Source organism: Zeus faber (genome assembly GCF_960531495.2).
Source record: "Zeus faber genome assembly, chromosome: 11".
Lineage (NCBI taxonomy): Eukaryota > Metazoa > Chordata > Actinopteri > Zeiformes > Zeidae > Zeus > Zeus faber.
The window spans coordinates 19,801,257-19,818,797 of record NC_137205.1 but is presented as its reverse complement, the minus strand read 5'-3'; the positions used below and the strand labels follow the sequence as shown (position 1 = coordinate 19,818,797).

Genomic DNA, 17,541 nt, shown 5'->3' with positions numbered 1-17,541 from the left:
TAAAAATATAATAATGTATAAGAGAAGATAAGAAAACACTCTCCCGATGGAAAATATCTTATCTTATAACAAATATACTATATATAAAAAAAAAATTAAATGAATAAATAAATAAACAAACAAACAAACAAAAAAAGAAATAAACAAATATATATATATATATATTTATTTATATGCATTTATATATTTATATGTATGTATATACACAGACAGAGACACACACACACACACACACACACACACACACACACACACACACACACACACACACACACACACACACACACACACACTTGTTATTCTTCTGATTATAACAAAGAAAATCATGCTAAATTATGGTTTTGCCATCTTTTCCCCCTGACGTAATAGCATAATCAGAGTCTAACATAGGATAAGATAACGTTTTATTCATCAATTGGGGGTAAAATTCCGGAAATGAAAATTTAACTCAATGTTGCTAATGCACATGATGGACTTGGGATGCAACTGTTTAGGAAAAACACAGTGATAACACCATTCAACAAAGACTTTATTTCAAGTTGAGCAAATAATATGCCTTAAAAAGTGTTGTTGTTGTTTTTTTTTATTATCTATAAAGCAAATAAATACCACTAATGATAAGAGAAGAATTATGTCTACAAAGCAACAGTCCCAAGAATTCTTCATATGGCACAGTGAATGACGCTAAATCCACTGTTCAAACAATCAGTTGTAAATAAATACATAACGCATTAGAGCAAGCAGCCAAGTTGGTAATTTTTCCATCAACATAGTGCATACAACATCAAATCTGATAACAATGATGACGGCCATTAACTATAATGATCATGGAAAGATTCAGCAGAAGCAATAAAATGTACAATCAGTGCATGCTGTAAGCATAATGACATTCATGTTTTTTACCTTTTTTTTTAAATGAAACGTGGCAGTAGGTGAAAAAACACTTGAGAAACAGCAAAGAAAATCAAATGCTGGCTTTATAGTCTTGATGTAGTAAACACTATGGCAACAAGTGATGAAACACTCATGGACATTAAATCATTTAACATTATATTTTGGCACTGGATTTTCATTACAGATATATAATGAAAACAACCCCCCCTCCCCACCAAGTATAAGTGTATATATATTTATATATTTATATATATATGAGCCTCGATATTAAGTCAATATTTACATTCAATGTGTGTAATTGTATGTGTTTGCGTGAAACAAGGAAAGATACAGAGGCAAAGAAAAGATTTGAGGACTTTCAATGAAAATAAAGTATTCTTCCCCTTTAGTACATCATCGTTTTTAACATGAACCACAATTAAATTGAAAAAAATACTTAGCATGTATTTTCAGGCCTGTTTACCTTCATTTCTTTTCCCTTTTGTTTTTTTGCAAATGAACAATTGGCAAGATTTTTAATGGTTCAGTTTCACAATGTTTGAACCCTTTTCTTCAACGCCTCTTGCCTTTCTATCCTAATGTTTTCACCTCTGTCCTAATGTTTTCACCGTAATTATATTTTCCATTTTTTTCCACCTCTTACCCTTTTTAAGGCACCAATCCCAATCACACAGAAAGCTGGACTGCGGCGAGGAGCCCGAGATTGAGAGATCACATCTGCGAGTCTATATCTTAACATGGCGGCGGTGATGTTAAAACAGAGGATAAAAAAGAAAAAAAAAAAAACATTGAGAGGGGAGCGAGGCCATCCTAGAATCTGGAGGTTTTCATCCAAAGGATTTTAACTTTATGTGGTTTGGAATCCGCAAAAAGAGTTTTTTTTTCTTCTTTAAATGGATACTTCATATTCCCGTGTATCCTGCGGACAAAGCAAGAACAAGAGGCCATAACTGGGCAAATTCCAACATTCATAAAATATACTATATTAAGTTGGAATTGTACACCTAATTCCTAATTAACTATAAACGGTGGAGTAGTCACTAAACATGGCCTATTATCTTCAGGACATGATCACAAAGCCTTTCAAAACACACTGTTTGCAGTGTGAATGTGTGAATCTAACAATACATGCATTTAGGACTGTTGAATTGTGCACTCACCCCGGCCTCATAAAGAGGGTTGTTGAAATCTGACTCGACTGTTATTGGACTGTATGAGTGTGTATGGGATAGGGACTTCCAGAAAAGAGGCTTCCAATCCAGTCTGCAGATGCTGTAAATGAGAAGAGAAGGCCGAGTGAGACCCTTGGTTTCAATGTTCTCGATACACATAAATAAAAAAAACGAATTCTGCTTCGGGGTGTTATAAAAAAGCGCGTACATCCGGCACACATAGAAGTTAAAGTAAAACGTGAATCAAAACAACAAAATATTTCTCCAAACACCCAATTTGTCGACTTGCACCGTTGCGTTTCTATGTCAAAGCTTTCCCGACAGTCACTCTTGGCATAAATACAGAATTTGTGCTTTATGAACGTCGCACATGCGGCTTGAACCGGTCAACAATCTTCAGGTTTTAAATATCACTCTCCACTTACTTTGTGTAATACATGTATATTCCTCCAATCAAGAGGATGACCAGAATAATCGGCAAAATTATTGCCAAAGCGATGTTCTCGCTCAATATCTGGTGAGAAGGCTCGAACGACTGGGAAACTGAAAAATAGATAAAAAAAAAAAAAATTATTGCAAAGAAATTGTGAAAAAAAAAAGATTTCAATTAATCTTTATATATTTACTCAAGCAAATGCATTTTTCACATATAACTAGTGATTAACAGTCGGAATGAAGAGTAACTGGAGCTGAATTGGAAGCGAACGTCCTGTACTTTCTAAAAAATTGTTGCTCTACGTTGTTTTTTGGTTACGCAGTAATTACAGGGGGGAAAAAAGAGGAAAATATTACCTTCCAGTTTGTGATCATCCAGCAGCTCCTCATACGCCACTAAATCATACCACACAACAGAAGATAGTTCAGAAAAAAAACAAAATAATAACCTTGTACCGGATGGAACTTCAGAGAACCTCATTTAATCAGCTGCGGCCTCCGCATTTGCCATTGCCTTCAATTTGCGTTCATTAACATTCACATCACAAAATGTATCCGTTATTCCACATTTACTTACTTGGGGTGCACGGCATTTTTTTTTGTATTTTACTATAGTGAAGTGGGGCATATGGTGGTAAAGAAAAAAAAAGCTAGAACTACGCAATTCAAAACGCATTCAGATGGCAGAACCTCTGACTATTCAAACAAAACCTTATTCTTCGATCATTGGGAGTCTCGGGTGACAAATCTATCTTTGATTTATGGATGTCAGTAGTAATGTTACAACACTGACTTGTAGCTCTCCTACAGAACTCTCTGCAAACCCTCTGTAGTAAGACTGCATTTACATTCCCAACGGATCCTGTTGTTTATCCTAGTATTAAAAGTGTTCGTGTCTCTCGATCTGGGAATTTGGTCATGAACTCTGCGCAGTCTGCAAACCTTCCCCCCGGGCTCAACTCTCTTGCTCGTCTGGTTTTTGGGCGTTAAATCTATGGGTTAAAAAAAGACCGGCGTTTTCCCTTGAGGGGGAGCGGGGGTAGTAGCAGGAGGGTTAGGGAGGGGCAGTGGCAGAGTCATCAGGGCGTCGGGATGAGCGTGATCAATGCACCTTTGCAGGAGGGCGGCAGGCTGTTCCACTGCGACGGGTGTCCGGGAACGCAGTTGATGATGACCTCGCCGATGAGCTCGTAGCCCTCGTAGCAGAAGAAGCGCAGCGTCTCTCCCGCCTGGTAGCTGTGCTTGTACAGGGTTTGGTAACCGTTGTCGGGAACGCCGGGGTTGGGGCACGGGTCGTACTTCACTGTTTTTTAAAAGGAACGGATTCAGAATGTGTTTACTTTCACCAGGTACATTTTCACGCGCACGGGGAACATTTGTCGGGGTTGAAAAGACCGGTCTGTTGCCAAACGGATAACTGGCGTAAAAAATGTAAAAGTCTGAAAAAATATGACAGGGATGGCGAAATGTACAAAAAGAGCCAAATTCCAAAGCAAAAATCGCCAGAAAAAAAAAAAAAAAAAAAGTGGCCAAATATACATTATACAATATTCAGAATGTACAAAAAATTAGGTTAAGTTAAAATACAATAGCTGGGGCTATGTGGCAGTATGGCTGCTTGTATAGTTACACTAAATAAAATATAAATATAGGTTGATATCAATAAGGACAAAATAATTTTATTAATACCTTTCTACCGATTTTTCAGGATTGCCAGGTGCACTTCATATTTGCATGAGGTGACACGCTAGTGAAGGTTCCAGGCAGGTACTCACAGACACACTTCGGGCTGCGGTCGCTCCATTTAGGGGTGCCGGTGTCCCGTCCGTGGCAGGAGATTTGGCTGGGACCCTCCAGTTGGTAACCCTGGTTACAGGAGAAGCGCACAACGGTTCCAACTGCGAAACCGGCTTCGGGTCGCACGGAACGTGCCCCGTTCACCACCTCCCCTGGATCGGGACACTGCTGGACTGTGGAGGACGATGAGGCACCGAAAACGATCTCATCTCAGTATTTGCCTGGACTTTAAAAGCCTCTTTTAATACACCAAACGGTCGTTCATGTGCTTGATAACCGATGTTGTTATCGTGCCACAGAAAGACAAATGTTCTGGATGTGAAAATTAAGAGACGGGCCTTGGTGTACTTTTGGTATCGGCTTAAAATTACGTCAAATGCAATTTGAATTCACAGAAAATAGGAAGTCACCATTCAATCACAACTCAAAGCCAAACACTGCAATATATAACAATATGAACACCCGGCCGAGCCGCACCTTTAACACAGATGGGCGGACTGTTGCTCCATAGAAGGTCCCACTGGCAAGTGATGATGTCGGAGCCCCTGATGTTGTATCCTGGCTGGCACTGGTAGGTCAGGACGCTTCCTCTGACGGGGGAGGAATGGGACGAGCTGATCCAACCGAACTCGATCTGAGGGAGACTGGGGCACGTGTCGTTCGGCTCCACCTCTGCACCCAAGAGCCGGGATTTATGGAGTCAGGAGTTATGCTACGCATTTGTGCACATAATACACATTATTATTATTATTATCATCATCATCATCATCTTCATCATCATCATCATCATCATCATTATTATTATTATTGTTATTATTATTATCATTTATTACTATAATATTCCTTTATATTCCCTCTTCTGGCAGTACAACCCCTATGGTACAAAACAGTTATTGGGTGTGAATCTCCAAATCTTATCATTGGTGTCTTAATTGCTGGTCCATTTCAATTTACTCTAAATGTCAAGTCAAAGGCGCATGTCATGTGGTCAGACTGTAAACCGACCGCGGTAGTGGATGAGGAATCCCTGGCTCAGGATGAAGCTGGAGTCGTCCGGATCGCTTTGGAACTGAATGGTGACCTCAGACCCGCCGGAGACCACCTGGAAGCGCTCCCTGGAGCCCAGGTACTGCCCGATTACGTGGGACATGAAGTCGTGTCCGTCGAAGATGGTCAGCACGTCATTGTGGCGGATGTTCAAACTGCGGGAAAAGGGAGAGACAACAAGGGGAACAAGAAATTCGATTTTCATTTCAGAGAGATCCTTCAAAGAGATTTTTTGCCGTGGCTGCAGGCAGCCAAGCAGTGGGTGGAGCTTTTCTGCTTCTCCAGCACTGTGCCGGAGAACAGAAGAACTGAGCAGACACTATGTGAGTGTAGTTTCTATATTTGAAGACAATGGACTTTTGGGACAAAAACCTTCTGTGTTATTCAAGTTGCATGCAGTATATCAGAATCCTTACGCTCAATACAATTAGAGAGAAAGAGAAGGGTGGAGGTTGACATGGAGGAGTTTATACAGAGAATAAATTACAGTTTTACTCTTTGGTGATGACAAAACGATTATATTTAAATGATTGAATTTAAAATAAAAGTATATATGTCATTTCTATTCATATCCCATCTAGATTACAAAATATATGTATACAGAATGTGCAATGTATATATATTTAGATATATTATGTGAACATCTCATTTATATACATATTACATGCAAATACACTGGAATTAATTACATAACTACCACTTTTCAATATGAATCTAGCTGTAAAGAAAATTCATCAATGCTCACATCTGAACATCCAGTTCGATGCGTTTCTCCTCGTTGCCATGGATCTGCCACACACAGTCCTGGCCCTTGGAGAAGCTCTGCGGCCAATCAGGAGAGAGCACGGTGCCGGAGGGCTCCGTCAGCTCCCCTCCGCAAAGCGCTTGGCGGGTAGGAAGAGAGAGATTAAGGGAAAAGAGGACAATCGAGGGACTGGATAAAGGTGAAACAAACGGGAGGTGAAAATACACATGGCGGGAAGAGAGAGAGAAAATAGTGGCATGAAGCGATGAGACGGAAAAACATCGAGTGACCAGAAAACAATGTGAAAGAAAATGATGGGAGATGTTGGTGGAGCCTTCGATAGGGCGCTTGTCGAACGGAGGTGGACCAAGTGATTTTGATGAAAAAAATCCAAAATAAAGAGAAATGAATTGAATGTTTTGGTCAAAATGCCCCGTACAAGCTGAGACGCGTGGGCACATTTTAAGGCTCGGCAACAGGTCAGTATCATTCCCAGTGGGTGGGCTCGGTCATTCCATCCAAGCCCACGAAACCTTCCCACAATTTCACTCCTTCCCCCGACAACAATATAAAACCACTGCGTTTGTGAGAGTGCACAGTTAGAGTTGAAGTACATTGTGGTGACCAGAGCGGAAAGAATATTTTTCGGCTTTATTGGGTTATCCTCAACGGTTTGTATTATATATGGCTTTTGGGCTTTGCAGGAGAGCTCTATTTCCTGAAATTGACTCAATCAATCAATCAATCAATCAATCAATCAATCAATTTATTTCATTAAATATAGTCCAAATTGGAATGGATGAAGAAAAAATGACTTTGAAAGAACATAAACATACATATGTCCAGAGCATGAAGGAGATGTTCCTGAGTTTGGGAAACCAGACAAGACACACAGTACAGATAAGTTCAGTTCCGAACCCTCTGAAGCCTCACCACGGCACACAGGTTCGCTCTCGTTCCAGTGGGGGTCGCTGGGCTCCACGCACTCGATGGTTCCCGAGCCCTGCTCCATCACGAACCCCGGGGAGCAGGCGAAGGTGACGGTCGTGCCCAGCTGGTACGTGATGTCGCTGCTGCTGAAGTTACCGTGCGGCATGTAGGGCTCCCAGCAGTGTTCCCCATCAAAGGCTGGAGAGGGAGGAAGTAATATACACACATATACGAATATATATATATATATATATATATATATATATATATCAAGAGAGAAAGAGAGAGAGAGGGAGAGAGAGAGAGAGAGAGAGAGAGAGAGAGAGAGACAAAGCAAATTAAATATTAACATAGATAGACAGAGAGTCAGATAGACAGACAGACATATAGATACAGAGAAACCTCTGTATCTACAATTTACATTCTGGCAAAAGTTCAATCGTGCAAGTTTACATAAACGTATTTAAAATATGCATATAATACATATACTGTGCACATACTGTATGTATAGATATGTAGAAAATCTTTATGTATACTGTGTGTACATTTTGTCATATCAACATGGTTATAACTTGATATATATAATATATTATAAATATATATATACAGTATATATATATACAGTACTATACAGTATAATACTGTACTGTCCTGGATAGATATAGAGTATATACAGTTTATATATACTGTACAGTATAGATATAGCGGAGGGCAGTTGGATGGACGGGTGGATGTGCTCACCCTCGTAGCGCAGCGCCAGCAGCAGAGGGATGGACGAGGAGTCGGCCGTCAGCTCCAGGTACAACATGGAGCCTTCGCTCACCAAGCCCCGCTCGGGAACGTCGTCCAGGTCCGAATCGAAGAGCAGGGGAGCCAGGGAGCTGTTCCCACTGCGCACGATCAGCCTGAGAGGGACGGGAAGCGGACGCGTGGCAAAGGACAAAGAGGGTAAAGCTACAGCGCCCGGACTTCAAAATCTAAAATCAAAAAGTCAAAACCTTTTCGTTTTTGTTCCAACTGTGTAACTGCACGTTTAGTGAACCGATAATGAAAGCCACTACGAATGAGATGGCACTTCCCAAGAGCCCCGTTGCCTCAGAGAGACACTTCAACAGCTTGGTGGTGTGTAAAAACAGCGGTTGGAATAAATCATATAATGTAGTAGTGTACAGTGGTAAAAAAAAAAGGCTCAAGTACAAGTACTATTACTGGATGCATATTGTACCTAATTACAAGTAGAAGGAGTCAAAATGTAATGTTAATCAGAAGAATCATCAGACAGTGACATTTAAATAGACCAAATTAATGAGAAGGTTAATTGTATAGACATATTGTTATGACCCTTTGTTGTCATTTGAGCTGATTGATCAGTTTGTACAATTGTCAATCATATACTTCCTTCCAAATGTCAAGGGAGTTTTAAGCTGATGTTAGAAATTTTGCAAATAAATGTGAATTTGGTGCAATTCCATCAGGTTGCTGCAAATCAACTGTCCACCCAAATGTTTATGTTCCAGTGTTCATTGTCATTGTTCATTGTCTCTTTTGCAATATTAAGGCATGTACTATGAGTAATACATACATAATACACAATACATTATTATTAAAATAAGCGCATATTATGAAAGTGGCATGAAAAGAAAAAACAAAATGAAAATTGTCAATCACAATTATTTGTGTGATGATTACTCATCAACTTAAATGTCGTAATTTTCAAAAGTAAAAAAAAAAGAAAGATTTCAATGAGCATCCAGATACGCCATGTTGCCATTTCCCATTCAACACAAATAATGCCCCAGTGCTTTCCTTTGGTGCTGCTGTTCTGTAATCACAGCCCCGTGAAAACCCTCTGTGCCATAACACAATGACAGCAAGCGGCCGCTAGCAAATCTTATCTCAGGGATAGAAATGATTTAAAAATAAATATAACACGCATAAAAAAAAAAAAAAACATGAATCGCGGAAGGGAGGCTGTGTAGTCTCACTTGTCCTCGTCCTCGTCCAGCGCCACCCTCTCGAAGTGGAGGTGGAGCTTGTGTCCCTCCTTGGCCTCGATCAGCCAATGGCAGCTCAGGTTGTTGCCGTTGCTGTGGTTGCCGACAGATGGAGGGGGCGGCGACAGGATCCGACCCACCGTCGCGTTGCGTATCCAGCCCCCACAAGACACCGCTGAGGAGTGAGGATTACATCCCATTTACTGTTTCGCCGCGATGCCAAACCATAAAACCAGAACACAATGACGGCCGCCAGTGAACCTTATCTTCAGATGGCAATTATTTCAAAAATAAATCTGTCAGTCTCTTCAAATCACGATGCTTTATGCATCATTTGTCGTGGCACTGAAAGCTTTTGACAGATCAGAATATTTACGTCAAAATCGTTAATTTCACTTTGTTCTGTGGATGAATATTGATGCTTTCGTAAAGATATTTAGACCCAAGAAATATTGGAGAAATTGCAGCGTTGACGACAACATTTAACACAATATCACTGGCACATAAACTGCCAGATGATATCTAGTCTCATATAACAATATTGATATTGTATTCATATAACCTAATATCAGATGATAGATAGAGGGACAGACAGACAGACAGACAGACAGACAGACAGACAGGCAGACAGACAGACAGACAGACAGACAGACAGACAGACAGATAGATAGATAGATAGATAGATAGATAGATAGATAGATAGATATACAGATATACAGATATACAGATATACAGACAGACAGACAGACAGACAGACAGACAGACAGACAGATCACTGACCCACACACTGCGGTTCAGGTGTGCTCCAGTGGGGCTGCGTTGTGTTGACGCAGGTCGCCGTCTCGTGACCTCTGACCTGGAAACCCGGGTCACAGTGGAAGTGGGCCTGGCCTCCCGGGTGGATGTCCGTCACCGTGACTCCGCCCTCCTCGGGGGACGGCGGGAACGGGCAGGACAGCAGGAAAGCTGCCGGTTTTGGAGGGAGGAGAGGGAAGGGGGAGAAGGCAGGGCTTTACACCGATGCCCCTAGCCAAGTGCACCACGGCGAATAAATGTAAAAAAATGTCACCTTGATAGTGGAGGCTGAAGACGCCGTGGTTGCTCTGGCGCAGGCTGCGGTAGTGAATGTGCACCTGATTGGTGGAGCTGCGGATCACCTGACCCTCCCTCATCAGGGTCTCGTTGGCCAACAGCTCCGGCCCCGAACCGCCGTAGCCGAGGATGGTCAGGGACTCCTCCTTGGAAAGATTCACCTTTCTCACCTGGAAGAAGAGGAGAAACAGCAAGACGGTAAAGGTCCCGGCTGGGAAACCCTTTCCCTGATTAAATAGACAAGATAATGTATTATCACATCGTTGTGATTGCTTCTGTTGTTAACCAGAAACCTACGTAAGGCAATTGTATATTTTTAGAATTATAATTATATTTCACTATATACAGTATATGTCACTTCTCAAGTAAGGGATAATGTGCAGCCAGCCGGTCATTATCGGCAAATTAGCGCCTGACAGGGTGATCGGGACCCTGACGCGAATCCCCCTTCTAACACGGCGATCAACGAAATAAAAGAATTCATTGAGAGAGAATATTTATTCTACATGATTTAACTGGTATGCCTAGTTAAAGCGCTTCCGCTACGAAAAAATCCTAGCGTCGGGCAAGAGCACGTAGGCGGAGTGATACGAGGGATGTGAAACCAGGTGGAGAAGTGGTTGCCCGTGGCAACGGCCCTCGTTAACAGATAGAAGTCAGAATCGGTTATTCCGCAGGGCCGCGCATTAAGGCGCCGTAACAAACACCAACGCGTTCGCATCAAGCGACAAACGTACAGGCTGCGGACTTAACTGCTAAGTCGGTACCTGAATCTCAACTCCGTAGCCAGAATACACAGTGATGCTGTAGGTGCATTCCAGGGGAGAGAGGGACGATGACGATGCGGGATCCGGTGACTCCACGATATCCTCCATCCCTGACAAGGTTGCGTTGCACTGCACTGTAGGAGTGGAAGAGGAGATGATGAATGAAAACCTTTGTGTGTGTGTGTGTGTGTGTGTGTGTGTGTGTGCGTGCGTGTGTTGAACTGCAGGGAGGGTTTGCGGAGTGTGTACGCTCTATTTCAGGCAAAGCCTTGACTTATATTTTTTCCCTGACACAGTTACACACATTCCACGTCGCCCAGAGTCACGACTGGGACAGTGAGGAGGTTCGACGCCCCCGGGCTGTCACAATTATTACATAATCCCCCCGAGTGTAATTATTTAGCAAAATCGTTAGATGACATAATTATGTTCTCATCCAAATGTCAAGGTAATTTTAAACCAATGAGGGAATACAAGTAAAATGCGACGCTGTACTGAGGGCCTTCCGATAAAACAAATGAATGATTAGACAATTTCTGGTGCTTTGCACGGGACCAAACAAGAGGAGCAGAAACAGCTTCAGCCATATCAGCTGTTATCATAAATGTATCATTATTAATATATTTAATTATAAATCAGAACATTTTCAGGGCTCATCAAAAGATTTCTCCAGCTCAATTCCATGTTGCATTGTATTGTACTTGCTTTGTAATATCAGCTGAGAAAAAGTGGAAAAAATAAAATTTCTTTTTGACTTTGTCAGGATTTTTGGCCAAAGAAAACTATCGTCGTGCATCGGTATTGGAGTGCACGGCCATTCCAGAAAAAAAAAGAAAAAACAAAAACAAGGAACATTTGCTTGGAGCTTTTGCCGGCGCTCTGCTTCCTCCACCCTCTCATGGTGTAGAACCCTGATCTCCATACAGTCTGTTTGGCTTCGTTGGAAATAGCAAGAACAAATCAACTGCCTTTTTCCATACGTACTCCCCACGCTACGTCATTTCCCGTTATTTGGCAGGATGCTCGTTCGGTTGTTCATTTCAATTCGGGGCCACGGCGGCGCGAGGTTCTGCCCGGCTCACTATGAGCATAAGGCAGCGAGTAAACATGTGTGATAAATAACCATTTTGCATGTACCGTTTGGATGGCGTGCCATGACATGTCTCCGGTGCTGCAAAGTGACAGAACTGCATGTTTCTCCCCCGGCTCCTCCCCTCACTCGACACCTCACCCAGACACACCCAGAGCACCGGCGGGCGTTCAAGGCACTGATTCCGACACAACGCCCCGCGCCCCCCCGCCAGGCACTTCAGCGAATCTATATATAGTCATCTGGTCGTGCTGACACTGACTGCTCGCGCCCGACACATAAATTCGATGATTGCTGATGTTCACTGGATGTCGGGATGTTGGGATGTGGGCGGCGACTGCGCTAAAATTTGCGTTCATTCAATTGTCAAAAAGTCGATTGGATCATTTATAATCCGGGCAGTTGTCTTGTTCGATGCTCCAAACGCCATGACCACACACACAGAAGAGGCGGCGCAAGTATTATTTTCTGCACAGTTTAATTGCAAAAACGGTGAGTGAAAAACATTTCGCTGGCTGGGTTCATATGCTTCATTTTTAAACACTGTGACGGATCTGACAAAGAAGACGTCATATTGTTATAGGTATTATGGCCGTCGGCGTCCGTATAGGGCCGCTTGTATCGTCTTCCGCCAACGTGGGCAGGCGAAGCGACATGTCCTCCCTGCCGTCATTTGGGGTGAAGAGGCGGCGCGTCCTCTTCTTCGCCGGCGCCGTCGTCCCCAGACCTTCACCTGAGAAACAGCAGCAGGAGCGTGGGATACGGGCCGTCCTGTCAACTATAGTTTATTTCAAGGTCAGTGTGTGACGCTTTCAAAACCATTACTCAGACCCTTATGTATTTATTTATATATATATTTTTATATTTTTTATTTGTTTATTTTTTTACTGTTTTTGGTAATGACATTTTTATCTCATCCTTCTTAAGTTATTTTTAAATATTCTCAGCGTAGCAGAGCTAAACATGGTTATATGAACAGCAATAACATACTGTTCCTTAAGCCAAAAAAATAAACTCGACTCAATTGAGGAGAATATGACCTCAAGCAGTTCCCACTAGTTCAATAACTCACTACAGTAGGTAAAAAAAACCCATAAATAAATACTACAGCATTAAGTGACTAGATTGGAAGAGGATTATGAGACACTTTTATTAAAATGAATATTTAACCTTACCTTGTCTGTAAACATTTCCTTCTTGCTTTTGTTGCTGGATCCACCAAAATCCATCAAAAATTCCTGGGCTTGGAATATCACACTTGACACATGACTTATAATCAATCAATCAATCTATCAATCTATCTATCTATCTATCTATCTATCTATCTATCTATCTATCTATCTATCTATCTATCTATCTATCTATCTATCTATCTATCTATCTATCTATCTATCTATCTATCTATCTATCTATCTATCTATCTATCTATCAGTATGTTTTCTTGCATCTTGCAGGGCTTAAGGGGTTTCATTAATCACTAAAAAAGGCAAAAGCAAAAATGACATTTGAAGCAAACACAAGTTTCAGCTAAAGAAAAGAAAGCAAAACAAATCACCACGCTATGTTGTTGTTATTGTGAAGGGTTAAGTTGATCATGTTGCAGATCAGTTTGAGAACCACCCCCAGGGGGATAAAACAAGCACCGGCGTCGTGCGCGTACCTGGCATGTGCATGGTGGTGATGGTCGTCGTAGTGATGAGCGTGGTGGTCGTCTCCTCCTCCGCGGGCAGCGACGCCATCGTGCTCCTGGAGCGCGTCCGGGCGGCAGCGGCGGGGGACGAGCTCAGCGCCGTGGTGAGGACGCCGGGCGAGAGGACGGTCGCCGTGGACGCTCTCTGTCCGGCGCCGGGGACGGCCTGCGTCGGGTTCGTGGTCGTTCCTGATACGGCCATGGACACAACGTTGAGCAAACTCGACTCGCTGCTGTGACACCAGAGTTTCCCCACAGGGATTAATATGGTTGTATCTTATCTTATCTTGTCTTATCTTATCTTATCTTATGTTGTCTTATCTTATCTTATCTTATCTTATCTTAGCTTATATACGCAACGTTGTACTAGGAAGTGCAAAAGTCTATCGTTTCAATTGTTGACTATACATACAATACAATATATAAACAGCTAAAATGTATCAAAACATAGTATAGAAAGTATAGTATAGAAATAGAAAAAACTACATTGTAACAGTTACATAGACAGACAGACAGATGTAGATAGATAGATAGATAGATAGATAGATAGACAGACAGACAGATGTAGATAGATAGATAGACAGACAGATAGATAGAAAGATAGATAGATAGACAGACAGATAGATAGATAGATAGATAGATAGATAGATAGATAGATAGATAGATAGACAGACAGACAGATGTAGATAGATAGATAGATAGATAGACAGACAGATAGATAGATAGATAGATAGATAGATAGATAGATAGATAGATAGATAGATAGATAGATAGATAGATATAGATAGATAGATAGAATAGATAGAGATAGATAGATAGATAGATAGATAGATCGATATAGATCGATAGATAGATAGATGGATGGATGGATGATAGATAGATAGATAGATAGATAGATAGATAGATAGATAGATAGATAGATAGATAGACAGATAGATAGATAGATAGATAGATAGATAGATAGATAGATAGATAGATAGATATAGATAGATAGATAGATAGATAGATAGATAGATAGATAGATAGATAGATAGATAGATAGATAGATAGATATAGATCGATAGATAGATAGATAGATAGATAGATAGATAGCTAGATAGATAGATAGATAGATAGATAGATAGATCGATAGATGGACAGATAGATAGATAGATGGACAGATAGATAGATAGATAGATAGATAGATAGATAGATAGATAGATGGATGGATGGATGGATGGATGGATGGATGGATGATAGACAGACAGACAGACAGATAGATAGATAGATAGATAGATAGATAGATAGATAGATAGATAGATAGATAGATAGATAGATAGATAGATAGATCGATAGATAGATAGATTATTAATTAGTCAATTCATTAAATTAATACATTTAACATTATTAATAGAATATGAATAATATTTGACTATTTAACTAGTCTCTCATCAACTTATTTGCATTTTTAGCCACAGTGGAGGTGAAGGAGCGTGGTTACTCTACCTGAGCCCACTGAGGCCCGTCCTAAGTATTCCTTACTTTGTAGGGCGGCATGGATCATGTCCCCCAGAGGGTAGGAGTCTGGGGGCAGGGTGGGGGGCGTGTCGGGTTCGGGTGTCACAAAGCTCATTCCTAAAAGTAGTAAAAGATAGGTTTGTTTATCCGTGGGAAAAGGTGAGTGGAGCACTGAGGCCGCGCATGAGATGCGGATGATACGTACAGTATGATGTCGGCTCAAAAGAAATTGCAAAATAGCCGAGAGCAGTTAACAATATCTTGCTCCTTCTCGAACAAGTTCACCGGCGCAGGAAATACATTCGGAAAGACATGACGTCTCAGTGTCAATTCCAAGTCTCCCTTCCATGAATGTCACATTAGAGCATGAACTTCAATATCAATAATCGTGGCAGCTCATTCCCAAATCGTGTGTAGTCTCGTGTGTAACTAAGAAATATGAACAATAAGGTGGTTGTTGGTTGTGTCTGATATGTTGTATGGAGTATTATAGTGTATTCCTCTGAAAGACACATGTATATATTGTCCTCCATTGTTTGTTAGTTCCTGGGATAAAGGTAGTATGACCAATGTACAGGTTGTAAAGATGGCCTGCATCTGCTGTCATGCAAACACATAAACATATATTTTCTGCTGTTCATAAACAAACAAACAAACAAACAAACAAACAAACAAACAAACAAACAACAAACATACAAACACTCTCCTGAGCACACATGCACACTTGCACACATGTTTGCTATTTGTTACCTGAAACTAGATGGAGCATGGTGACAGATAGCATCGCGGCAGGAAGTGACCTCCCCATAGTGACCTGAGGAATGTAAGGCGAGAAAAAAGGTGAAAAATAAGGCGGAAATATTTTATATTGTCATTGAGCAAAATATAATATAAGTATTATAGTGTCCCTGTTTATTAGTAAAACTTTGTTTTTTACCGACATTCCGGTTGCTTTCAGTAAAGATTGAAGGTTTGTAGCACTGGCCTTTTAGAAGAAATAAAACAACATATTATAATATTTAATGATTAAATAATATAATAATAATTACAATAATAATGATGATGGTGACAATAAAAAAAAAATACAACATTAATAACAACAACAACAATAATTATAATAATAATAATAATAATAATAATTATAATAATAATAATAATAATAATAATAATAATAATAATAATAGCCTTTATTTGTAAAGCACAAACAACTATTTCGCTTTACATTAATAGAGGTAATCAATTGCTAAAAATAACAACAAAGCCCACAAGCAAAATGCATTTCATACAAATTAGAAAATATTATACACTTTCACCAACGTTTAAACTGGAATAAAAGGATTCAGCCGTCCAGGTATTGAGCGACATTGGCTGTAATTAGCGACATGTTGCAATGAATTAGTGACACCATCACATGCATGAAAAATCAACAACAGCAACGTGTTCCTGCAAAGCTTATCCAACCCATACGCACAAATTGTCACCAACAAATCCCATCACAACGGCCTGGATATTGCAAATGAGGTAAACATACCCTCCGTGCATCATGAGAGCGACACATTTTCGGGCATTCTCGATACAAAGATCTGCATCCGTATGACATGCAGCCACACACACGCACACGCACACGCACGCACACGCACACACACACACACACACACACACACACACACACACATATACATACACATACACACCAACATGTATTTTTACATTGTCATTCGAGGCGTTTCCTCCAGAAAATGTCAAGATTATGCTGCCTCTTCTAGCAGCACCCCCCCTCCACACACACACACACGCACGCACACACACACACACACACACACACACACACACACACACACACACACACACACACACACACACACACACACACACACACACACACACACACACACACACACACACACACACGCCACCAGCATCAGCACCGCCCGGCCCTCTTTGTGCAGAACAGAACAGCATTTCGCACGCAGCCTCCCCGCATGCTCGGGCGGGCCGCTGTTCTCACCTCGTCCCTGCGGCCCCTGGTGCCCTGGTGCTCCCCTGAGGCCGGTCCTGTTGCTCTAGGCCGCGGGCGGGTTGCTGTGGCGGACGGTGAGACGCTCAGGCTGCCGCGCCGCCGATCGCTTGACGCATTCGGCTCCGGTGTGAAGGCATTCGCGTGGTCGGCTCCGCTGCGCCCTCCGGTGGCCGAGCGTTGCCGCGGCACCGGGCGGCGCAGTTCCGAGTCCGGGGGAGCTGGGGTGCTGTCCGGCAGCGCGGTTCTGAACGCCGCACACGGCTTTTCAAACCAGGTAAACCGGCCTGCCGCGCACGCACTCGCCGCCGTCGGTGTGTGTGGGTTTTTAAGGCGTGCGTGCCCAGAAAGCCGTGCGTGACATTTGATGCGTG

At 41.7% G+C, this 17,541-nt stretch overlaps 1 protein-coding gene across 1 annotated transcript; it reads right to left on the bottom strand.

Moving 5' to 3' along the window:
• Positions 1-1,783: 1,783 nt before the first annotated feature.
• On the bottom strand, positions 1,784-15,958 carry sez6l2 (seizure related 6 homolog (mouse)-like 2; the record flags this gene model as incomplete). The annotated part of the gene is made up of 18 exons (XM_080009819.1): positions 1,784-1,813; positions 2,055-2,166; positions 2,492-2,609; positions 2,859-2,897; positions 3,613-3,804; positions 4,277-4,471; positions 4,776-4,970; positions 5,304-5,500; positions 6,091-6,229; positions 7,024-7,218; positions 7,762-7,925; positions 9,006-9,189; positions 9,795-9,980; positions 10,084-10,276; positions 10,874-11,007; positions 13,624-13,842; positions 15,139-15,267; positions 15,901-15,958. 18 exons carry the CDS (start codon positions 15,956-15,958, stop codon positions 1,784-1,786), a joined length of 2,679 nt encoding a protein of 892 aa, XP_079865945.1.
• Positions 15,959-17,541: the final 1,583 nt, after the last annotated feature.